The following is a 26161-nucleotide window of genomic DNA, read 5'->3' as shown; positions in this document are numbered from 1 at the left end:
CAGGTGGGATCTCACAAGAGTGAAGGGGGAGAATCACCTCCCTTGAGCTGCTGGCCATGCTTCTTTTGATGCAGCACAGAATATAGTTGGCTTTCTGGGCTCCAAGCACTTCTTGCTAGCTTGTGTTGAGCTTCTTATTAACCAACACCCCCAGGTCTTACTCTTCAGAGTTGTTCTCAGTCCATTCTCTGCCCAGCCTGTATTTGTGCTCAGCACTGCCTGCCTGACCAAATGTGCAGGAGCTTGTATTTGACTTTGTTGAACTTTATGTAGTTTGCATGCAGCCACCTCTCAAGCCTGTATTTGACCTGTCTTTAATAAAATTTTAAAATTTGGAGTAACTCTTTGAGTCTTATTTTTAGTGCATTTTAATAAGCGACACATTTAATTTTTTATAATTTCTTTTCTCACAGCAAAATTTTGTGGTGACCCTGGGGTACCTGCTCAAGGGAAAAGAGAAGGCAAAAGCTTCATCTATCAGTCAGAAGTCTCTTTCAGCTGCAATCCTCCTTATATTTTGGTTGGCTCCAGCACCAGGATTTGCCAGGCAGATGGCACATGGAGTGGTGGTTCTCCTCGGTGTATAGGTAAGGTTAACACCCATATTATTGAAATTTTATTGAAGTGCTTATTTTCCTTTTCTTGCTAAATTAATCCAGGTGTTTACAACTACTTTACTTGTTACATTATACCCCTTAAGAATCAAATATTTTCTTTTTTTTTTTCTCCTATATTACCTTATTGCATGTTGTTGTATAAGCTTGATTTTTTGATACATTCATGTATTTTATTAAAATACCGTAATTTGTTTTGTCTTTATTTATTGTAATTTTTTTAAAGAACCTACTCGCACATCATGTGAAAATCCAGGAGTTCCAAGGCACGGGTCACAAAACAACACATTTGGCTATCAGGTAGAATATCCTATTTTTTATTAACTTGCATATTAAAGTACTTTTATACCACCTCAAAGTCTAGAAACTTCTTATAAGAGGTCTATAACCTGTTAATGCCTTAGAAGACCTGCTTGCTGAAGTGTTGCTATGTTTCCTTACTTGTAGCTGATGAATTACATTGACCTTGTGTCCCAATTAACAATGTGCTATGTGAAACCCTGGTGATCAAATTCTGCTTGTTTTAAATCTGAAGGAATATATTAATGTTCTTTACTGTTTATCAAGCAGACATTTTGCCCTTAAAAGTGTGTATGCTGTGTATCAAATCGCTTGCTTCGATGTACTCTAAAAACTTCTGGAATTTCTTTTTTCGGAGAGTCGTTCTATTGTTATGTTTGGAAATGGTGGGAGCACAAATGAATTGCAAAGCGATGGAGGTACCTCTGGGAAGCTTCTTGTTCGGACCACTTCTCAAAGCAAAGTGAGCTATAGCAGTTTGATTAGGATTGTAGTCAAGAAGATTTGAGTATTTCCAGGGATGGATACTCTGCAGCCTCTCTGGGCAATCTGTTCCAAGTTGATCACCCTTTCAGTGAAAATGCTCTGTCTTATTTTTAAACAGAATTTCCTATATTTGCATTTGTGCCTGTTGCCTCTTTGCCTGTCATTGGGCACCACTGAATAATAGTCTCTGTTGCCTTTTTGTGCCTCCAGTAAGTTTTAATACACACTGATAAGATTCCACTTGTGCCTTTTCTTTTTCAGCCTGTCAATCCCAGCTGTTTCAGCTACTCTTTTTATGCTAGATACTCTAGTCCCTTAACCAGCCTTGTGGCCCAGCACATAACTTACTGCAATATGTCCCTGTCTCCCATGAAATGATAATCCCAGCACTGGACCCAGCACCCATTTGTGTCTATACCATCTAAACTATCCTGCTACATCTGTGTTTGAAGCTTTCAGCATCAGACATGGGAAGAGGACTAGGCAGAGAGTAATCTAGCAGCTGCCTAGTTGTATGTGGTGCCTGTCTAGTGGCAGGAGTTAAATAAAAGCTGCAGATTCCCTGAAATGCAAGAAAGGGCTTACTGGAATTTGAACAGATTTGCAACTTGAAAGTTTTTTTTTAAAAAAGGTTATACCTAAAGACTTCTTGGTTTCATGACTTAAAATTCTTATTATTTCTCTTTTTAGTGGCCTTTTACACAGCACTCTTGCTTAGTGACTGTTTTAGCAGCCTTTGAGTTTTCAGATTGTGCTAGATCAGTCACATGTGACTAGTAATATAATTGTCTCAGATTTCTCAAGGGAATGACATGTCGGTTTGTGCCAAGATGGAATATGAAGGGGCAGTCCTTGGGCAAACTTCCTTTGGATATAATATGATACTATGATGGAGAACAACTCTTTATTCAACTTTGTAAGAAATGAATAATTGCAATGACTATTTTCTGCAATTTTACTGTCACAGTTTCTTTAGTGTATAGGTGAGCTTTCTATGACTGAAGAAATTAATGCAGACTTTTTCTTTTGTGGTGAAGTTGTTGTAGCTCTGAATGAAAGCATTACTCACAGCTAGCATGGAACTGTCAAAATACTAAGCAAAATGTCAACTGATAAATAATTTCTAGAAGAAGTGTAGCTGCCGGCAGAATTTACACTCTTGATCCCACTGTTGTAAGGTTAATGCCTAGCAGTTTTAAACTGCTACTGCTACAGTTTTAAACTACTCCTTACCTAGTCAGCAACTTATCCTTACTCTCAGGTAGTGAATTTAGTTTTGTAAAGTACCTAAATGTCTGCATGAAACTTCTGATTAATACAAATGTCACTTCATAGTTATTACAGAACAGGGTAGGGGTATCATACAGATGAAGCTCAGTTTAGCTCTTTATTGGGTGTAAATAACAGCAAAAATTATTGGTTCTAGACAAGTTATTGTCTGTAGATCCTGGAAAGAAATATATTAGTGTGTATTCAATAATGTTATGACTCATTTAAACCACAAAGAGATTATGAATGCATTTATGTTATGCCATAGTTAACTCCCTGTATGAATGGGATAATAATGACTTCTGCTTTTATCCATAGCAGAAAGGTAAAAGCATTTAAAAAAATTGCTAAATTATAGCAAAACACTGAAGATGAAATACTTTTGATTTTTTTTGTCTGATATATTCAATCATCTACCATTTTGAACAATAGACCAAAAGAACTTATGCAAAATTAAGCAATTATTTTGTATCTAGTAAAAGCATAACAGTTAAGAAGCTGTAACTGTTGAAAATATGAGATGATTTGCTGACTCTAACCCAGGGATCCAGGGTGTTAGGTTGTGGGGTTTTTTCTCATTTGGGGGTACAGGAGGTTGTTGTTTGTTTGGGGCTTGGTTATGTGGTTTTTAGGGGGGTTATGGATTTTTGTGTGAGATTGGATTGTTTAATGGGTTTTTTGGTTTTTTTTTGGCTCCCTCAAATACTTCACATTTGAACTACTATTAAAAGAGTCAGTTAAGTGGCCTGCCTTAATTGTTGTTTTAAATGTGTGTCTCTGTCTCATTCAAAAAATCAATCTGTAACCAACAGTAGAATCAAGTCTTTATATGCAGACTCAGTCCTGTTTGAAGTGATCTTCAACAAATTACAATACCTCCTCTTTTTACCTGACTGTATCACTGTCTGTCACTTGCATTTAGCAATACTATCATCAGGCTGTGAATTTGCACAGCATTATTTTTCAGTTCTTGTTTCCTCAACTCTAAATTATCTGTTTTCCTGTCTCATTGATTGCACTGAAAGTTCAGGCATATATAACATAGTTTCAGGTTTAACTAAAAGGCATATCAAAACCTGGACTCCTGAAACCTACATTAATAAAATGTACAAATAATACCACCTCACATCTGAATATTGTTTCAACTGTTGAGTAAGAGCTTTGTAAAAAAGAGGTAACAGTATTTTATTGTTTGGTATTGAATTCAGCAGGCAGAATCAGATCAGGTTCTTGTGTGTTCAAATAACATTAAAAAAACAGTTCAATGCTATTTTTATAGCAGGCATGGCATGCAAATAAATAACATGACCTGGATTAATTGTTATGAATATTTACCCCTAGAATATTTACCTTTCATCTTAGTATTTTTGATAGTATTTTGACAGATCTACCTGAACAGTGTGTTACAATGAAGACAGAATATCTGTAGAATTTAGTGAATACTGATTTCATCTGTAATCTGGAAAATAAACTGCTTCTTGGAAAGAAAGTGTGGTTTTGAAATATTTCTTCAGGTATACTTCCAGTAACATAGAAAATGGCTTATAGCACTTTCATCATAAACTGTTGTAACACAAGATACTACTGAAGAAACAGTTTAGAACTGCTTAGAACAGTCACATATGTAAGGTTTATTACTTCTACTTTTCCAACATGTGTTTTATAGAAATTCAGCTCTTTTCTGCTACATTAAAACTTGAAGGGAGCCAAAGGGCAGTCTGAATTTTGAAAGGAAAATAGCTGTGTTACAGTAGTCCTAGCCTTGTGTTAGTTCTTGGGTTCCATTTTATGAAATACCATATGAAACTTGATCTGCAGTTGTAGACCAGCCTTGCAAATAATCACCTGTGAATCTAATCCTTTTAAAATGTTATTATTAATTGAACTGTAGGATGAAATTTCAGGGGAAGTGCTATGCTAGTATAACAAAAATATATATACTGCCAAAACATAACTCCAGTAGCACAGTTGGCATCATCAGTGCATCAATGGAAATGTAGTTTAAGCCTTATCAGACATCATTTAATTTTCCTGGTCCTTCTGTCTCTCAGGATCCCGAGGTCTGTGGTTCCTCCTGAGCTTGTTTATGATGTTTTTAAACACTTTTACACCACTCACACTGCAGCTCCACATTATATTTCTATCTGTTCTATAAGGCACATTTCACCTATGTTAGATACTTGTTCTTTTTCACCCCTGAAAACTGATTCTGTCCAGACTGACTTTCTTTAAGTAAGTTGTTCATAGCAATAGAGGATCCAGTCCTAAGCCTGTGACACATCTGCTATCATACCCCATCCTGTAGTCTTCTTCACAGTATCCTGTATCTCCATTTCTCAAGGCCTTTGCTATCATTCCAGTGCCACGTCTGCATTTCTCTGTACCCCATTACATTACTTGTAAATAACACATTCTGCATATAATAGGTCTGTGGATATAAACCTATGTGGATATAAACCTATGGTTGTATAATACAAAGATAAAGAAAAAACCCAAAATATTCAAAGCCGTATGAACACAAGAAAATTTAATGTTACAACTAAACCAAGTTTAAAAGAAGACAGCCACAGAACAAAGCTCCAGACAGTTTAGAAAAAGGAAGCTTGGATGCCTCTGCCCTAGCAGGTTTTGGAGACTTATTAGGCTGCTACTCGTAGTGACAATACAATTATTACTGGGCTAACAAACTGATACATAGCAAAGACTTAATGAGTTGCTTTTTTATTCACTTAAAATAAAATGCTAAAAATTAATGAAGAAAATTAATTGACATTCCCTTACCTTGACTCTTTGGCATGAATTGGTATGGATGGATATGCTTTTTACAATACTTTCATGTTATTTGGCAAATTTAAGTCTAAGAGTAACTTGTGATAGCTAGAAATATCTTATATTCTTATAAGGAATATAATCAATAATAAAATTAATAATTATCTTTATAATTAGTATATATTATTATTATATTATTTGATGGATTATAATAGGATCGTAGACTGATTCGTTTTGGAAGGGACCTTAAAAATCAGCTGTTTCTGAGCCTCCTGCATGAGAAGATACATCTCTCCCAATAGACCACAATGCTCAAAACCCCATCTAACTTGGCCTTGCACACCTCCAGAGTGCAGTCATCCACAGCTTCCCTCAGAAACCTGTTCCACTTTCTCACCATCTTCTCAGTGAAGAATTTCTTCTTAATATCTAACCTAAATCTTCCTCCTTCCAGTTAAAGCTATTACTCCTTGTCCTATCTAAATCTAGTTCCTTTCAGCTTGAAACTGTTTGCCTTCATCCAATCCCTACATGCCCACATAAAAAAATCCCTCTTTCCTGTAGGCCCCCCTCAGGTCCTGAAAGACTGCTATAGGGTCTCCCCAGAGATTTCTTCAGGCTGAAAACCCACAACTTTCTCATCCTGTCTTCATATGAGAGGTGCTCCATCTCTCTGATCATCTTCACGGCCCTCCTCTTGACTCACTCCAAGAGCCCTATCTCCTTCTTTTGTTGGGGGCTCCAGAACCGGACACAGTACTCTAGGTTGGGTCTCATGAGATTGGAGTAAAGGTAGAAAATCACCTCCCTTGACCTACAGGAGACCTTCTTTTGGTGCAGCCCTGGATGTTGTTGGATTTCTGGGCTGCAAAGGTTAGTGTCGTTCATTTGGGGAATATCCAAACCATAACACTATGGAAAAAGCAGCTCTGGAACAGAGATGATCAAGCTGTATACAAAGAAATAACTTTTTGTCAGGATTGAAATCCAGCATTGTTGCACATAGGGCAGTTCTTCCCTAAAAAAAAGAGTGCAGTGAATAAAGATAGTTCAGCTGTTTCCCCAGCTGTTACCACTAATGCTTCTATATAAACTGTAACAAAAAATTTGAATAAATCTGGACATCTCAAGACTGGGAATCTTTTAAGACCTCTGAAAGCTGTATTCTAGCGCCACCTGGTGCCTCTGGTACAAGAATACTGAAAAATAGACCATGAAAAGTAATTTTTAAATTATTTTCAGAGTTTTTTTCATTTTTAGTAATTTAATATGCTTGTAAGACTTATTAATTTTTTTAGGATCAGGGAGCCTCATTCCTTTATTGATTTATATAGTATTTTGAATATCATGGCAGCAGTTTTAAAAACTGTTTTTTCATCACATTGGCAGGGTTTTCTATTTTTTATGCTACTTTTGGGGCTTATGTATGTAAAAATTGTATTTCCCTACCAATGATAGTATGATTGACATCCATTTGCTTTTGCTTTTTTTTTTTTTTTTTTTTTTTTTTTTTTTTTTTTAGGAAATAAGGAAAACACTTTCACTGATAATTATTTTTTTGGATAGAAAATCTGGTATTGCAACAACAGTTAAAACTGGTTGCAGTATCAACAGTGGTTTGGTTTGAGTGTTATTTGTTTGCTGTGGGGTTTTTTTTTGTTTGTTTGAGATGGTGCTTTATTTTTAATTACAGAAAGCTAGCAACTCAACCTTCCCACTTATTTGTCGACTTGAGCCAAATCTGTATCTCACTGATATATTTCTTGTACTAAAGAAGTGATTTGATGATTTGGCAGCCAAGCATCAGTGAAGACATGAGGCAGGCAGAGCTGTAGTGAAGATGGTGAAAAAGTTTCTATTAGTTTTTTAGTTCTTCAGAAGAACAGTTTTCCTTCAGCATATCTGTCTAGAGAAGACTCACTTCATAAAGAACTAATGCAAAATCATAAGTAGGCAAGTAAAGAAGAGAGATAAGTTAGGCAAAATTCAAAAAAGCACAGCTGCTTTCCTTTTTCATTGTTACCCATTGATTCCTGAATATCTAAAGACTTTAGACTTTAGAGACATGATTTTGCAACCCTTTCAACTCATAAAGTATGAACTTTCTTTCTCAGGCCATTCTTGACAAGTAGAACGACAATATACTGAATTTTACTGAATATACTGAATTTTTTTTTTTCATCTATTGATTTTTTATTTCTCTGAAGAGATATAATACAATGACAAATTTATTTTAGATAATATCCTATGAAAATGTAGGTGAAAGTTTCAGGATGGCAGTTGTAAGACCAATTCGGTATTGCCCATAATTATGTGGTGTTGACTTAATGTATTAATGATAATTACATTGTGACAGCTGTTGAATTCTGAAAAGATGACCCTGTATTTAAAAAAAGAAGAAGAAAATAGGACATAAAATGTTAATTGAAAGTAAAGAAGGTGGTGTAACTAAGCAGTTAAGGCAACACAGTAGCTGCGTTTGGAGTTATTATTGACAACTAGAGTTTAAACTCTAACTTAGTTACAATTTAGAATTAGGTATCTAAGTATAATAGCCAGTTATCCTCTTCATTGACTTCTATTATGTCCAGCTACTTGACATCACAATTACATTTTTTCTTAAATATTTTATATTCAGGAAGATCATAGAGTCAACTTTGAAAGAATAAAGGATAATGAAAATTAAGTTACTATTCAGATGTGCATTAAGAAATAATGCACAAAATCTTTTTGTGTGTTTTAACTGTTACGATGAGGTTTGGTTTTGGTTGGATTTTTTTGGTTTTGGTTGGTTTTTATTTGTCGTGTAAGCAAGGGTGACCGAATCTTGGTCTTTATTGTCAAAGTACTGCCTTCCTTGATAACTAAAGATTAAATTGGGCCGGTGTTCCTTCCATAGTTGTGAGTAGAAACTGCCTCACTAGAGACAGATTATAAATTTTTCATAAGACTAGTAGCTGTTATAAAGTAATATATTGGTGATGGTTGGTTTTAATCAAGTTTTTTACTAAACAAGTAAGTATATTTATTTCTATTTTATTCAACTTCTACTGTTTCCCCATTTTCTGATTAACTGTGAAAGTTATTTACTGTGTTTTCTTCAGTCTTTTAAAAGTAATTACATAGTACAGTGAGCACAGTAAAGAGAAAAAAAAGGAAATGTATTTTAAATCACATACTGTGTTGATGAGCTACTATCTGTAGTTCATGGCTACTGTTAAATTTAATTCTGGTGGGAACCTTGAGCTGAAACAGAGTAGTACTATGAAGTAGTACTATGAATTACTGTTTGTAGCACTGTAAACAATCTTTTCAGAACTCAACTATTGTGAAAGAGTTCACATTCTACCTTTGGGCATCTATTTGAACATAATGCTATGCCTTTAATGAAAATAATGAAAAAAAAGGCGCCCAAATGAACTAATACCAGAACCATAAATATGCTGTCATATACAGTTCAGAGTTGCCAGCCTCTTGTTTAAATATAAGTTGATAAATACATTAGTACAGGTCACTGCCAAATAGTAAATGTGATCTATGCACCTTAATATTTGAGCTAACAATTCACAGCTTGCAATAAATGACTCTCTGAATGTTAAACATGTAATCTAATTTCCCCGGTTTTGGTGGAAACAGAGAATTACTTGCATTTTCATCAGTGACACCATGATTGGACATGCTGAACAATGTTATGTTTGTACAGAAGCCATTACTGACTAAAGAGTTCTGTTTTCCTTTTTATGCAACACATGCCCATAATAAGAATAATTTGAAAATTAATCCCAGATGAATTAATATTGTAAGTTGCAAAGTATTTTTGTTTCATTTTTTTATCTGCAGTATAAAAAAATTGTTCTTTTTTTACTTCTTGTGATTAAAAAAAAATAAGTATTATAGGAACATCATAGTTTCTGAAGCATGAGACAGTGTTATTGGCCAGGCCTTGCATGTCATAATGAAATATTTTTCATTATAATTTGTGAGTTCACCCAGCACACCACAAAGTGTGTCGATTTCAGCAAAGATCCACCATAATCTATTACTTATTACTGAAGTTACTGAAATAGGTAATACTTCCCTGCAACTTCCATGGTTTGCTAAAAAATTATCTGACTGACCCCTTTGACTCAGATCTCTGAAACCACAGTAAGCTTGGTTTCCAAGCTCAGAGTGCCTAAACTGCTCCAGGCCCAAAAACCAAAGAGACTATAAGAGATGAGGTTTCAATTCTTTTCTGTGGAGGATTCCAGTTTGGGTGGAGAGTAATTTTAATGAGAATGAAGAAAAATTTTATTTCATAACAAAACACTGTGCAATTAATTTCCTTTCTGCAGCAAGACCATCACAGTTCATCAAGCCTGTATGATGTGAAGGAGCTTGCAGTCAAATTTGAAAAAAAAACAACAAAACCCCTGATATTTCCTTATAAAAATACTATGGTGTTTTCTACTTTTTAATAGGTGGGAAATGTTGTTCAGTTTCAGTGTAAAAAGGGACACCTGCTTCATGGCTCAACAACAAGAACTTGCCTTCCTGATCTTACATGGAGTGGAATCCAGCCTGAATGTATACGTAAGTAAATGTTAGATTTTTTAGCTATCAGTTTTTTAATCTAGAGTATCTAATTACATTAAAATAGTTATGAAGTTAATTTATATATTTTAATAACTGAATGCTAAAAAAAATCACAGTTTACTAGTTTACAGTAGCTAGAAATGTGAGTGAATTTTTCAGTAATAGCTTATAGAATTAAACAGCAAAAATAAACAAATAAACCCAAAACAACAACAACAAAAAAAAAAACAACCACAAAATACTTAGAATACCAAACAGCTCTTCATCCAGAGAGAGTCTGGAAATAGTAAATTTCTGTCTTAACAGGATGCAACCCTTCCAATTAGACAATGAAAGTAGGAGTTAGGCATACTATGTAGGACATGTAGGCCAGCCTTGCACAACCCAAACCTGTACTGTAGTAGAGTTACAATCTCTTCTAGTAAAGAGTTTGGATTGTTTCCTAAGGAATCAATATATTTTTAAAAAGTGGAGAAAGGTTTTGTAACTGGAAATTTCTTTATCTGAAATGCAGAGAATCTTTTTGCTTGAGTATCAGAATTAGTATTTAATTTCTTAGATAATTTACACTCCAATAAATAGTGCTAATTCACTGAAGGTGTAACAACATGGTTCATCCTCTTAGTTTTTCAGCTAGCCAGCTTTATTTTTCTGGAAATAGGTCTGACCGTATAGAATCACTAAAGTGTATGGAGACCATATCCACACAATAAAAAACCACTAATGTTTTAGATTGGAATTCCTCCTAAGCAAACAGCAATCAGTAACTCAGTGTGTTGAAAGGTGAACTCTGCTCTTAGAGGTACATTGTTTTTTGAGATAACACAAGACTCTCAGATTCTGTTAGGTTTTAAAGATAGAAGGCACCTTGCATGAGATTAGGAAGAGTAATTAATTTTTCTGCCTGATATTTAAAACTCATGTCCAATTTCTCCTTGACTTTTCATGATTTCCGAATGACCCATTTATTTACTGTTGTTCAATGCTACATAGGTGTTTTAAGTCATGAAGTCACAAGCCATGGTTGCTTTTAACTGTGGTAAGATGTATGCTCTTTGTGTTCATATATGCAGACAATTGATTTTAGTCATGTAAGTCCATATATGTGGGTTCTTGAGCCCTTAAAATTGAAAGGTTCATTTTCAAGAGTGTATTTAGAGGCTCAGGACAGTATTTATAGACTATGTAGTTAATTTAAATGTGAATTAAAATATATTAATATATGTTATATTTATTGAGGCTTTTTTCTTCATTAGGTACCTATCAGAATGGGTATAGGTTATTTGTGCGGAAATATTTTCACCATTTTGACTGAAGGATATTTTATCTTTTGTAGCTCACAGCTGTAAACAACCAGAAATACCAACACATGCTAATGTTGCAGGAATGGATCTTCCCTCACTTGGTTATACATTGATTTATACTTGTCAGCCAGGCTTCTTCCTGGCAGGGGGATCAGAGCATAGAGCCTGCAGGTCTGATGGCACATGGACTGGGAAAGTTCCAGTTTGTGAAGGTATATTTTTCTGTTTCCCATCGTGTCTTTCTTCTGTCATACTTCAGTGATTCTCTTTACTTGCAATCTAATAAGATAAGGCAGGATAGCAAGGAGAATTAGGAGGGAGAACATCTAAGAAGCTAACTGTCATCCTTTGTCAGTGGTGTTTAATGGGACATATGCTTTTATGTACTTGTCTTTCATTTCCGTGCTCGATATGTCAATTTCAGATATAATTCTGGAGGCTAAATACTTGGGTAACATCTGCTTTTAGACTTCTGACTGTGTCAGGTATGAATTACATTCTCATAAGCTCAGGAGTAGGAATCTTCATGTTTTTCAAAATGCCCTCTAAATTTTATTTACAGATATTGTGCCAATGTCAAGACAGCAATGAAAATTGCTGTACTAGTATGAAATAGTCACCATCACAGAAACATGGGATGTTTTGCATAACTGTGGTGATGCAATAGTTGACTATACACCCTTCAGAAGGGATAGGCAAAGAAGGAGAGATGGTGGAGTAGTTCTGTATTTTAGGGAGTTTTTAGTTGGCTAGAACTTAATGATGGTGACAATAAGCTTGGGTGTTTAAAGGCAAGAATCAGGAGGAAGGGCAGTGAGACAGATACCATGGTGGGAGTCTGTTACAGACCACTCAGCAAGGATTAAGATGGAGATGAAAGATTCTGTAAGCAGCTGGTGAGGTCACACCTCAATTACAGTGTTCAATTTTAGTTCCTTCAGTACAAGAAGGACATTGAGATGCTGAAGGGTGTCCACTGAGTAACGAAGCTGATGAAAGGTCTAGAGAACAGTCTAGAGAACAAAAGAGGAGTGGCTGAGATTTTGTGGTGGAGTTGGAATTTTTATGTTCACAGTTGGACTTGGTGATCCTAAAGGCCTTTTCCTTTCCCATGGAATTAATCCCTGGTGTTTAAAATGATTTTTTATTTGTATGTGAGCAGCAATGGGCTACTTGCAAACAAAATGTATTTACTTTGTCCCTGATGTTCCAAAATTTTATTTTTTTCCTAATTTATGCTACATTGTCATGGCAGGGCATAAAAAAACCTCATGGTCTTTTTCATATGAGATAAGAAACATCTTCAAATATTGCAACTGTTTGGAATTCTATTTCCCAAATAATTAAAACACCTTTCAGATTACTGATACCTAACCATACTGATACCTGGTTATCTTCAGGGCTCTTCTATAGGCTTTCTAAGGCTATATAGCCTAACACTGCTACTTGGAAGGGGAATATGAAATTAATATTTTGTATTACTGAAAAAAATGTGTCTTGGCACATAACACCAGGCAAATGTTGGAAGAAAACAGAACAGCACTTTGGGAAAGTGTTAGAGAGTTGACAGGAAGCTTATGACTTATTCAGTACTCAGGAAGTGTTGAGGTAGGAATGTGATTCATGTATTTTGATCCAAGAATTTTCTGCTGATAATATTGAAGCAAGTAGTGTAAGCTGTCTTATCCGATATTAAGGAACCTTTATGAGAGATTTTTTAAAAAGAGAATACTAAGTGGTAACTATATGTCTACCTTAGAGGTCTTGATTCTTATGTTTTAGGATTGGAGACATCTAGGAATGAGGAAGATATTGTAAATTATTAACTAATTAAAAAAAAGTAAAATGTATCTTCAATATTTTTAATTTCACCTGTTACAAAGAAGTGAAAAATCTCTCTAGCATGCAAGGGAAAAAGACATCAAGTCAGGTTGTTCACCTTTGAATGTGAACTTCACAAAAATATGGAATGGATGAAAGGAAATAAAACATTTGGAGTAGAGACCTTTAAAAGAATCCATAAAGGAATTAAACCAGAGTTTGGTCCTTATAGTGCAAAAATACAGTCTTGAAAGTCCTACTCAACAAATATATGGACCTAGAAACTTAAATTCCATTTAAAAAATTGTTCTAGTTTTGGATTTGTATTTAAATTTTATTTTGTGTTTGAAAATTTAATTCTGATCTTGACCAGTAATATATTCACCTTTACAAGTCTAATTATCTTGGACCTTTTTTTACTGAGGCCCTCTGGAAAGTATGATCTACATATTTCTAGCCTGAGCTTGATGTAGTCAAAAATCATATATTGTTGAAGCATGCCCTCCAGGTCAGTCATGTTCAGTGAAGTTTAGAAAGTTTCTTTCAAAACTGAGAGGAAACAGAGGTTAATCAGTCAGTAGTAGCAGATCATGAGACCTTTTGGTTGAATTCCAACCCCTGACCTTGTTTCTTGTCAGTTTTAATCTATATGCCAAGAGCAAGCCTTCCGTAGTAAGCTAAAAGTTCTTACAAAGAGCAATATTCTCAGTGGATATGCTAAAGTTTCCTTTTTATGCAGAAATACACGCTACCCAGGGAAAGAAGTTACTTTTTTGTCTGTTTTTTAGAATATTGGTTGTAGAGAAAAGGCCTCTGTTCAAAGACTCAATACAAAATACAAAATATTGAAATATCTAGTGGAGCAAGAAATGGAGCCTAGTGCTTCATGAGAGTGTTCTATGTTAAAAGACAGAATTATGTGTCTTCTTTATGGTTCAGTGAATCCAAATTAGTTTCTGCAAAATAAAATAACTTCAGCTGCAGCATATGATGCTGTCGCAGTGAACTTGGTTCATCATCTCCTGGAGTGGGAGAGCTCCTACTCTGAGCAGAGAAGAAAAGAAATTCTCAGTCTTCAAGTGCTGAGATCACATGAGCAGTTGGAGCCACTGTGTACAGCCTAATTTGTTTCTTCCTTTCTGTTGCTGTTCTTTAAATAGACAGTTACTGTGAATTCTGAAGTGAAAGCCTACACTGTTTGGGTATTGCAAATGAGTTGGTAACATTTAGGTGACTGACTTTAGTGATATAAGGCTTGATACCGGCTGATACCTTGTTTGAATTTGAGTTTCAAACATCATCATACGTATTTTTTAACAAATAAACCCCATTATGGAAGTTATTTCCTATTTTCTGAGTAATAAATTTGCTATGGATTTTTTTTTCTTGTCATTCATTCTTCCTAATAGCTGGTTCCAAAATATTAGTGAAGGACCCCAGACCAGCTTTGGGAACACCAAGTCCCAAACTAAGTGGTAAGTACTTTGAAATATATATGATTTTAAACAATTTCTGTGGAAAATACAATGAGAATCAGTTTAATGAGACTGCATCCAGTGGCTTAGAATGAATATAGAATATTAGATTAGGCTTTACGTGAACAGAACAAAAGCATCAGTTATTCAATTATTCCCCAATGTTTAAATCTGTCTAGACTATATGGTATTATTTATATCCATGTACAATCTCTGTTTTGTGATGAGTTTTATTTGCTTCACTGAAACCATTGAGCTCTGTGCAAGATCCTACAAAATTCCTACCATTCTGAAGCCATATTACTCACCCAGGAATAATTTAAAGACATGTTTCACAGGTTTTCTTCAGTCTTGCACTCCTTTTTATATATTGCTAATTTAAATTGCTTTTCCTAAATATTTCAGTATTAGCCATTAACTTAACCTTCAAAAAAGCTAATTTTAGGTTAGAGAAGGTAATCTCTCAAACTCAGGCTAAAGTCAATTCCAGCTTTAACATATTTGATAAAGAAGTCTGTCTTTGCATGTTCTGACTACACCCAAGAGAAACCTTTCTCTGTCCGCTTCATTCAGAAACTGTTTTCTACAGTCCAAATTAACTGTAAATAAAGTACATAAAGATGAGAAGATGGGCTTTCCTGAAAGTAGGGAAATAAATTTCAGGCAGGTCACAAATCCAACAGCATCAGATTGTTTGCACCGTAAAGTTTCCTTGCTTCCAGTTTGCAGACCCAATGTCTAGTTGTTTTGGGTTTATGTGTTTACTTGTCAAAAATGGATTCATCAATATATATGTAAAAAAAAAAATAAATATATATATATATATATACACAAACACAAATAAAAAACAAGGAGAGCTCTTTTACCCTCTGTGGGGAAGACAACTTGTATCTGTAACACATAAGTTACAGAGGAAGACTTTAATACATTTCTAGTCTGGAGTTTTGGGATATCATCAGAGAGAAAGGGATAAATATTTTCCTGTGCTCATCTGACATGAGATGGCAGTACAGGCACAAACCCAAACCTTTAATTTTACTGTGAATGACTCCAAATAATGTGAATATGCTGATTTTAGGTAGTGGTTACATGTTATAGGGCTAAATTAGATACAATTCCTTTGGAGAGTGTAGTAAACCTATCCTAAGTTGCCTTCAATTTAGTTGTTTAAATGGTGTCTCATGTTAAGATTTTAAAGATTTGAATGTACTTGTTTTTACCAGATAGGAAATATTTATAATTTTTAATCCATAATATTCCTGGATTAACATTACTTTAATTATTTTACAGCTGCATAGTGATAAATATTACATGTGAAGTTATAAACTAGCATATTTATTGTCCCTGAAGTTTATGATCTCTTTTAAATTTTAAATGAGAGGTTTTTTTTTCTCCTGTTGAAACTCATAATGTCTTTAGCATTTGAAGACTAGACAAAATTTCTTCTGTAAGTTTTTCATCAGGTAATACATAAGATGCTTATAAATTTTAAATGAAATTTAAATATGCTTATTTTTATATCTAAATTGATACTAATTTCTTCAAAATATAATCCAAGCTCTATGTACCTGCCTGTCTTCGCTAGCATAGAAAAGTTTCTGCAATGAAAGGAATCTGGTCTTTTGGTTTTGTTCTTTTTTAACAGCTGTTAAATTAGATTTTGTGAAGTTGGTTTAATTTTAGGGCATATCCCCATTTGTGGAAGGCAGCAAATGAAGTTGTGGCTATGGTCTTCAATATAAACACATTTCTTTGATAAATGTTCATGTCAGGTCTTACGCTTTATGTGTGAAAATTATGCCTAATTGATTTTAAAAAGAGAGAGTAACATAGAGAAAATGCTAATTTTATCATATATTTTGTTGAATGCTTGAGTTCATAAGTACTTAATATTGCAGAAATGTATTGAAACATATTTGACTTCTTTATAGTACCTGATGATGTATTTGCCCAAAATTACATATGGAAAGGATCTTACAATTACAAAAGCAAGAAACAGCCCATGACTTTGACAGTCACCAGTTTCAATGCAACTTCAGGAAGAGTAAATGCCACACTTACAAATAGCAATATGGAATTGCTGCTATCAGGTATGGGATAAGAACAACTCATTTCCATTTTTTTTTTCTTTTTCCTTACATACATTTTTTCCCTGTAACTTTATGCCTATCACTTAAAATTTTAACGTCTGGAAACTTTCTTAGGTTCCTGAGGTTTTCATAAGTGTCGATCATGCAATTTCCCTACAATAGCCCTTTAATGACTAATAAGCATTATGACGACATTTATATGTGTTGATTTAACAAGGCAGAGATACTTAATGAACATGAACAGCAAGGAGAGATGACACTTGTTAGAATACCTGATAGATCTAAAACAGGTAGCTATCCTTCATGTTGTCATTTCAGAATCCCTTGATTGTAATCTTGGTTTATGTTATTTCATAGTCCCTGAAGCACAGAGTACTGTTGCCATGGTTATGTTGGCACAGCATGAACAATTCTTATGCTGTGAGCCATCAACAGAAATTACTGATATGTCTTGACAAGGAAGCAAACAAAAAATACTGTAAAAAATGTTCGGGTTTATAGTTTTTGTTGGTGTTTAGAACTCGGTCAATCCCTTGATTGAGACATCGCAGCCACACAGACAATGGGCCTGGCACACCACAGGAGTAGCAGGCTATAGCACAGGAGATGAATAAGCATAAAGAAATAAATATCAACACCTGAAATCAATATTAGCACTGAAACCTTCTTGAAACTTTACTCTGTCTACAGCACATTTTACAAGGACTGAAGAAGCTTAAATGTCACAGTAATGTATAGGCTGAACACTGCTGGTCTGAATCTTGTTCATTACTTAAGGTCCTCTTTCTCTAAAATAGTTTAACAACAATTTTTAGCCCAGAGGTGTTAGCAAGGATGGAAGTGACAGAACTACTGGAACTGGAAAAAGACCTGTGAAAGTTCAGCCCTGTTGGAATGAGTCCACATGGCCAACAAAGATTTTGAGGGCTGGAGCACCTCACCTACAAAGAAAGGCTAAGAGGGTTGGGGTGGGCAGCCTGAACAAGAGAAAGCTCCAGTGAGACTGCAAAGCAGCCTTTCAGTACCTACAGGAAAGGTGGGGAGGGACTTCTTACAAGGGCATGTATCAATACGATGGTTTCAGACTGAAAGAGGGTAGATTTAGATTAGAAATGAGCAAGAAATTCTTTAGTGTGTGGGTGGTGAGACATTGGAACAGGTTGCCCAGGGAAGTTGTGGATGACCTCTCCCTGGAAGTGTTCAAGCCCAGGTGGATGAGGCTTTGACATCTCCCACAAGACAACCTAGTCTTGTGGGAGATGTCCCCAAGATGCAAGGAGCACTAAGTACCTGAGAATTTGTCTGCTACAGCGTTAATTGGGTTTTTTTGCAATCTTAGGTTTTTTTCCCACTGGAGAGTGTTGTGGGTTGACCTTGACTGGATGCCAGGTGCCCACTGAGCCACATATTAGCTGGTCAGGGAAAGAAAAATATGATGAAAGGCATGTGGATCAAGATGGGGACAGTGATAGATTACTCACCAGTAACTGTCATGGGCAAAGCAGACATGACTCAGGGAAATTAATGTAGTGTATTTCCAATCAAATGGGAGTAGGGTGATGAGAAATAAAACCAACCTTCCCTTAAAAACACCTTCTCTCCACCCCTCCACTGTTCTTGGGCTCAACTTCACTCCTGAATTCTCTGCATCCTTCCTTCCAAGGGGTACAGGGGAATGGGGAACAAGGGTTTCAATCAGTTCATCACACACTGTCTCAGGTACTTCCTCCTCTCTTTCCCTGTTCCAGGGTGGGGTTCCACCACAGGAGCCAGTCCTCCATGAGCTTCTGACACTTGGGTCTTTCCCATGGGGTGTATGTAGGTCTTCAACAGTCCAGCATGGGTCCAGCAACAGGTCCATCCTGGGTCTGGCTGGCCTTGGCTTTGTCAGAGATAAGGGAAGCAGCTTCTCACAGTAGCCACCTGTTCAGCTTCTCTGCTACCAAAACATTGCCATACAAACCCTAATATAGAGAGCCAGTACCTTCTCCAACATCCCAGTTCTGTCTTCTGTTCTTGTTCAGAATTTGAATTAACATAAAACGGGGAATTGCCAAAATTAAGGTTACAGCTATCTATCTGGAGTTTTCAGTTAATAAAAAAAAGATAGAGTTTAGTTTGTGCATAGCTAACATATGATGACTAAATCTAGTCAGAAATAATTCACAGTTGTTAGTAAAATAAATTCTAAAATAATGGAGGGATGAGAGCAAATGTTGAGGTCATATTAATTTACAGTGTGAAATTTCTTTTATGATGTATTAAGTAAATAAATCGGAGAATTTAAATTTCAGTTTATCGGAATTTCTGTATGTAGAAGTTTAATTGTTTGGTTTTTCCTTGTTTTCAGTTTGGTTCAGTAAAATTTTGGTTCAGTTTGGTAAAATTTTACCCATCATCAGCTTTTTTTATGTAAAGTTACCTTGCGTGATTCTACAACTAGAAGACTTCATATGAAATGAACAAGAATTTCAGTGCTTTACCACAGAGGAAATGAACAGGAAATAGACAGGCCTTCTATTTAAAATTGGAAATTTCAAACCATTAGTTGATAACATTGGCTGAAAATGTGAGGGGAAAAATCTAGATTGTATTTTCACTATTCACTGTTGTCTTTGTAATGGGAGATTAAATCACTAAGTATATCATACTATTTTATTTTTATTGTACAAATTAACAAAGTTATTTGGCTTCTAAATATTTCTTCTGCAGGAATAAAAATGAGTCAATTAATTGTACCCACAAAATAAATACAAATCCTATCGTGTGGAAGAACCTGTGTCATAATGGTGGCTGATGAAGAGCAATGACATTTTTGAGATATTTTTAAATTGAGACATTTTTAATTTAGCATGAGATTTCGCAAAATAATTTTTATGCAAGTATTCCTGATGACTAAATTGCAAATACTGAAAGTGAGAATGTGAGGTTCAAATACACTCTGCCTGAATGAGAATAGTATTTTCCATCTCAAATCCAATTACTGTCAATGTTTGTTCTCTGCAAGGTGTGTTACCCTATTACGTGACAGTTGTGCATATAGGGTTTCCCTTCTATCCTCTCCACAGTCTAAGCTAAAAACCTATACTAAATCCTACAGTAATTGAAATATTTTCACAAAAGAATGCATCTAGCTAAACTAAAATGTTGGTAACAATGCTGCCTATACTACCTTTTCCTTTTTTAAGGTAGGAGATAAAGAATTTATCCTTAGAGGTGAAATTATTTCTCTACTCAACACAAATAAAATTTTTTTAAAATTTATTCTACAGGAGTGTATAAAAGCCAAGAAGCTCGGCTAATGCTCCACATGTATCTCATTAGAGCACCCTCCCATGCATCTGCGAGCAAGTTGAAAGAGGAAAAATGGGCTATGGATGGTTTTGTGAGTATATTTCTGTTAAAAGAAAGCAAGTAAGATTTGTTTGTTTGAAATTATGCAGGTGTTCTACACCCAATAAACTCTGAGACATATCAAATGGAATCTTTTGTTAAATGAAATGCAAATTTTATTGTAAGATGTAGGAGACAAGTCTTACGGAAAATTTGAATTGTGAAGTATTGTCTTTTGAACTTATTTTTATTTCCTAGAAAAGAAAGAGAATGTTTTTATTGGGGATTAACAGCTACCAGTCCAGCATATTGGGATATCTCTCTTCTAAATAGATACTTGTAACAAAGGTTTCCCTATTTAATTCAGAGCACTGGTTTTTTACAGGTTTCTGCTGAACCTGATGGAGCAACATACGTTTTTCAAGGATTTATCCAGGGTAAAGATTATGGACAATTTGGACTTCAGAGATTAGGTATTTGGCAAATTCTAAGGTTTTACCAGTTCATTGTTCCGTGTTCTGCTTTAGTAAGTCCAGGAGTATAGGAGTAGCTGCAGGATGCTGTCAGTGTTGACATTTTATGAAATAATATTGAGATATTCATATCTTTAAAATCTCATTCAAGTAGTATTTAGAAAGTGTGTTTTGTCAGAAGTTGTAAGGAGTTATAAATGCCTTGCAATGTACTTCATAGAAAACTTGTAATGTTTTGAGCAATGTTTTTCTATGAATATGTGTAAAATGGATTTAGTTTCACATCTTCATAGCTATTTAGAAAGCCCATATTATAGAATGCTCTGTTAGGCTGATCTCTTATTCATGGTGTTGAAAAATTCACCTGAACATTTGCTAGAAGAGTGAAACTGCTAAATATTTGCAAGTAATTCTTTATGTTTCTCTTAAGAAGAACAAAGTCTTATTTGATAAACATTTATTTGTTTAAAATTGACTTTTTGGTTCTATACATTAAGTTCTACACCAAACTAATATTCTTTATTTGTCGTTTCTTGGAAAAGACAGGTCTGGTAACAGAACTCTGGTTCTCTAATGCTTTTTAAGAAAAATAACTTCACACAAAAAAAAAACAACCCCCCTGCCACAGCCAGAAACACCTTCCTGATCTTCCACTAGATCAGGTTACTCAAGATTCCATCCATCCTGGTCTTGAACACTTCAAGGGAGGGGACATCCACAGCTTCCTTGGGCAACCTGTTTCAGTGTCCATATACTGAGGAGACTTTTTATTAGTTTATATATATTCTAAGAACAGAATGATTAAATTCTGTACAAGAATCTACTGTAGTTATTATAGTCAGTAATGCAGTTGTGGAGAGATTTTCAATCATTGAACCAATTTTGTTTAACACATTTAATACTTAATTATTTTATGTACACAAACACCAAAATAGTTTCTCTGGAACAAAATGTGCTTATTGACATTCCTATACAATTTTCTTCACAAAATTTTATTTTTCTATATTTTGGCATATCCATTATCTGATTGCTTCTTTTTGTTTATTTCTCTGGTTGAATTTTTTTTCAGTTTATTTATATATTGTCTTGTAAGATCAACAAAATCAGAAGATATTATGACCTGTGAAGTTTTCCAAAGGTCTGGTTCAAAATTTAAAAAAATAACTTTGAAGCTGCATGGGTATTTCTTTCCTCACATTAAAAAGGTTTATATGTTTCTGTATGGATAATTTAGATAATGTGTTACTGAACCATGCAGCAGATTGTTTTTGGGTTTTTTTTTTTTTCCACCAATACTTGGCTTTATCGCTTCACAGTTATTCATACCTCTTTCACTCTGTGTATTAATAGTACTGGCTAATGAAATCCATGTGATGATCTTTCAGTTTTACCCTTTCTTTTCAGATTTACCCTTTCCTTGAAATCATGCTTGCTTTTTATACATACAATGCTTATTAATTTCTGAAATATAAAAAAAATAATCAGTAATATAATCAAACGTGTTACTATAATTTTTTGTAACATGGGACATTAATGTTTATTAACATCAAAAACTTCCCATACAGAACTTCCACATACAATCCCATACAGAATTATGCAGCAAGATATTTACCCAGCCAGAGAGAATGTATTGTTCTCCTGACATTTTGCATCCACTCATTAATCAGAATATGATACACCACACTACACTGACTTTCCAGGTGGTCCCAGCATAATGTTGCATGTATAAAGCTGAAGACATTTTGGTGGCCAAATCACAGAGTTTTACTGAATTGTGCCTGGGGTAACAGATATAAATATTGTATTTGTTTTTTCTTATTGTTCTTTGTAGGACTTAACATGTCTGAGGGTTCAAATTCTTCCAATCAACCACATGGTACAAATAGTAGTTCAGTGGCCATTGCTATCCTTGTGCCTTTCTTTGCCCTTATATTTGCTGGTTTTGGCTTTTATCTTTATAAACAAAGGTAAGCACAAATTACATTTATAGAATTCCTGTGTGATTTTTTTTGTTTTATTGCTTTTGATCTTCATTAGTGTAAACAAAGTTTTCTGTAAAATCACAAAATGCTTTTAAAATATGTATATAGGCAGATCCTCCTAACTTCCCACCTCATACCTACCTCTTGTACGTGGTATAAGATTTAGAGATCAGTTTATTTTACCATGTTATGCTTTCATTCCTACATGTGAAATAAATATATAACTAAATGTTATAAATTTTATGATAACAAAATGGATGCTGTAAATTATTGGCATAAAGGGAATAATATAACGAATAGACTTTCTGTGTACATGAAGTAGATTGCCTGTATTATTTTATTTCAACATGACAGAATTATGAACCATATAATGAGTAATTTATTTTGATGCTTGCTCTGTTTATTGGTTTGCAAGTATAAGCAAACATGTCATTGAGAGGTTTCATTAAAAAGCTCTCTATGCCTCTGAGATTATTCATTTGTATGCAGTTACATGCCAATATCATGATTTTAAGTTCAACAGCTTTGTTCATGTTACTGAGACCAGTGTTAGTTTTTTTGGATTTAGTGTCAAGTAATCTTTTCCTATACCTTTAAATCATTATATGACTAAAGAACATTTAATCACTTTAATGACAAGACAATTCATTGACTACTAACTGTCAAAATGGTTATTTACATCTGTTAGCCTGACGATAATTTTTATATACTCTTCAGGATAACATTAGTTTAAAACATGTACCATGATTTTTTTCAATGGTGCCATTTGGTTTTGAACTACTTTGGAGTATGAACAAAGGCTCATGTAGATTTTTTATACATTTGCCAATAACTGCATGCTTACAGGTTTTTGTTCTACCCTAACTATTTATCATCTTACCATCCAAGTGGAAATACCTACCTCTTCTCAGGTTGTTAATTAAGTTTTTGAGTGGACATCGTTTTAAATGAATCATTAATCCCTTAGACTTTGCTGAAGAGTGTACTAATTCTTAGCAGAGATACTGTAAAGAAACGAGCTGGTATATTCAAATCACCTTACTGAAATTGGGAGCTAAATTTTGTTCACATTCTTAGACCACATCAAGTCAGTGAGGAAAACTGCATTTACAAATACTCTGTCTTTCTTCTACAGGACTGCACCTAAAACACAATATACAGGATGCTCTGTACATGAAAATAATAATGGACAAGCTGCTTTTGAAAACCCCATGTATGACACAAATGCAAAGTCTGTGGAAGGGAAAGCGGTACGATTTGACCCCAACTTGAACACTGTTTGCACAATGGTATAGTGTGGTAATGATATATCTTCAGCATCTGCAAATTGACACACAACACAGTGCACACACAGTTCACTGAATAAAAAAAAAAATTAAAAAATTGAAAAAAAAAAAAATAAAGTAAAGCACACTTTTCAGGATATTCTGGGTCACCTTTTCCTGAGGATGATAGAAAAGAATGGGTTGTGGTTATTTTGTTTTGATTTTGTTATTCGTAAACTGGATCTGAATTCTTCTTCGTGTATACCACGGAGGGTTTTAAAAAAATTTGCTGCACTCCATGAGTGCTATTCACAGTTTATTTGCTTTTTTAAAAAAGGAGGTTATTCTAAAACATAAAACATATTTGCATATATTGGAGGAGCATCCACTATCAGTATTTCTGTGCTTTATAAAAACTATAATAGAGGGACTGGGTTTAAAAAAATGATATAGGTAGAAAATAAGAGCTATACTTACAGGAGACAATAGGTCACTGACATCTCTTTAACAGTAGTATGCAACATCTCATGAGTTTGCACCTTTTTTTTTTTCATTTATTCAGCCAATTTACTGTTTTATTTTTTTCAGACAGGTAATTTTTTAAGTCCAGGATGTATTAATTAAAAATCCGCAAGTACAACGTACTCTTTTTACATCACAGAAGAAAAATTAAAATGTTTTGTTCTTATTTAATGAATTGCCTTTTCCACTTCAAATTTTCCATGTCCTAAGTCAAGCTCCTTTTCTCTGTTTCCATTAATTGTACCCTCAAATGATAATGTGACCACATTTCTTTTGTCAATCATTCAACTAGACAAATTTCACAATCAAGAAATCAGTATGAATTGAGATTTGTTATGTGTTTTTTACTGTTGAAGATAATTCAAAGAAGTGACCATCTTAGATTTTTTTCAAGTGTGAAAGCATAATTTAATATTTCCAATTTAAAAGTGCAGCTTACAGTAACATTAGTAATCACAATCATATATCAAAAATTTAAGAGTCCAGTTTTCAATCTATGCTATTTAAATCTAGACCATATCCCATCAGTTTATTCCTTCAGCTTTTTGTCAAAATGCATGCACAAAACACAATGAAATCCCGTTGAAGTTGGTGCATTCCAACAGACTTCATTTATCTTTGGATCAGGTCTACAAAGCAAGAGGAAGATATAATTTGGAAATTCTGGGTTTTCACATCTATTTTATCTATATATTACATACTTTATGGTAACAGATCCTTACAGTTAATGATTAAAAACCGAATATATTACCATAGTGCAATGAAAACAAACAAAATATATAAATATATATATATGAAGCCATGATTTTATTAGGGACAATCCATTTATTTTAGGGACAATTCAGATTCCACAGTCTTCAGATACAAGTTTTAGACATTCCAGAATCACTTCTAAGGAAATGTAATTTTTGTTTTTTCAGTTGTTTCATACCAGAATTATTCAGTGGCAACTCAGTAATTTAATTGATGTAGGTCATCGTCTTCCATTCATAGCATGACTCACAAATGCTGTGTGTTTGCCAGTGTGAATTATTTGTTATTGTCCCTTTCAGACATTAATACTTCTGTGAAAATCTAAAGTTTTTATTACCGTAATAGAGAGTGCCTACCAAAAATCATTGTACCCAGGGTTGCTGCTTGGATTTCTATGATGTTTGATGAATTTCTTATAAACCATTTTACAACACTTTCTTTTGAATATTCATACAACTCTGTCAAACTGTATTCTACTAAAAGGATGCTGTTTTATATTTTATACCATTGGTTGTTATTTATTCTTGTTTATTCAAATGACTGCAATAACTATGATTCATTCATTAATGTTAAGGTTAATACATTTGAGATCGTTTAAAATGTTTCTTCTGCAACTGGCTACTCCTCTTATATTAATGCATACACTTTTGTAAAGAAGTATATTTTTATGAAAAAGGATTTGTAAAAGTATGATGTAAATTTTCAGTGCAATGTAAACAAAATAAAAATGGACAATTGCTTTTGTAAACCGTTTCTTCTTTGGAAAAGGAGCTTTTAAGCTCATTGCAGTTGTGAAGATGAGAAATTAACCAAATCGGTAACTCAAACTTGGTATTTTTATGGGTCTGAAAATCTTATTTTTTTCTGAATCTTTGCAAGAATTTAAGGTGAAGTAGCAAGACTTACTACTTTCAACTACTTACCACTATCACTTTCACAAATAAGCAGTGAGCACCATGGGTAAAATTGCTTATTTACTAAAATGAATTTTCTGTTGGACTTGAGGCAGATTTCATCAATGACCTGGACAAGTGGATAGAGTGTATCCTCAGTAAGCTCAGTGATTATACAAAGCTGGGAGGGGTGGCTGACAGTCCCAAGGGTAGTGCTGCCATCTAGCATGGCAGGGG

At 34.4% G+C, this 26161-nt stretch overlaps 1 protein-coding gene across 2 annotated transcripts in view; it reads left to right on the top strand.

Annotated features, from left to right (window-relative positions):
• The window catches only part of CSMD3 (CUB and Sushi multiple domains 3), a 544465-nt gene extending 518686 nt beyond the window's left edge, over positions 1 to 25779 (top strand). For both annotated transcript variants that reach the window (XM_071738231.1, XM_071738232.1), the window contains 10 exons: positions 414 to 587; positions 841 to 914; positions 9899 to 10010; positions 11350 to 11529; positions 14548 to 14613; positions 16545 to 16703; positions 19976 to 20088; positions 20422 to 20509; positions 22341 to 22476; positions 23627 to 25779. In XM_071738231.1, the coding sequence (XP_071594332.1) occupies positions 414 to 587; positions 841 to 914; positions 9899 to 10010; positions 11350 to 11529; positions 14548 to 14613; positions 16545 to 16703; positions 19976 to 20088; positions 20422 to 20509; positions 22341 to 22476; positions 23627 to 23786 (1262 nt within the window). In that variant the 3' untranslated portion in view covers positions 23787 to 25779. The remainder of the gene's footprint in view (positions 1 to 413; positions 588 to 840; positions 915 to 9898; positions 10011 to 11349; positions 11530 to 14547; positions 14614 to 16544; positions 16704 to 19975; positions 20089 to 20421; positions 20510 to 22340; positions 22477 to 23626) is intronic.
• Positions 25780 to 26161: the final 382 nt, after the last annotated feature.

This window comes from Heliangelus exortis, chromosome 2 (genome assembly GCF_036169615.1).
Source record: "Heliangelus exortis chromosome 2, bHelExo1.hap1, whole genome shotgun sequence".
Classification (NCBI taxonomy): domain Eukaryota; kingdom Metazoa; phylum Chordata; class Aves; order Apodiformes; family Trochilidae; genus Heliangelus; species Heliangelus exortis.
Note: the sequence above shows the minus strand (reverse complement) of the source record. Positions and strands in the feature narration are given on the sequence as shown.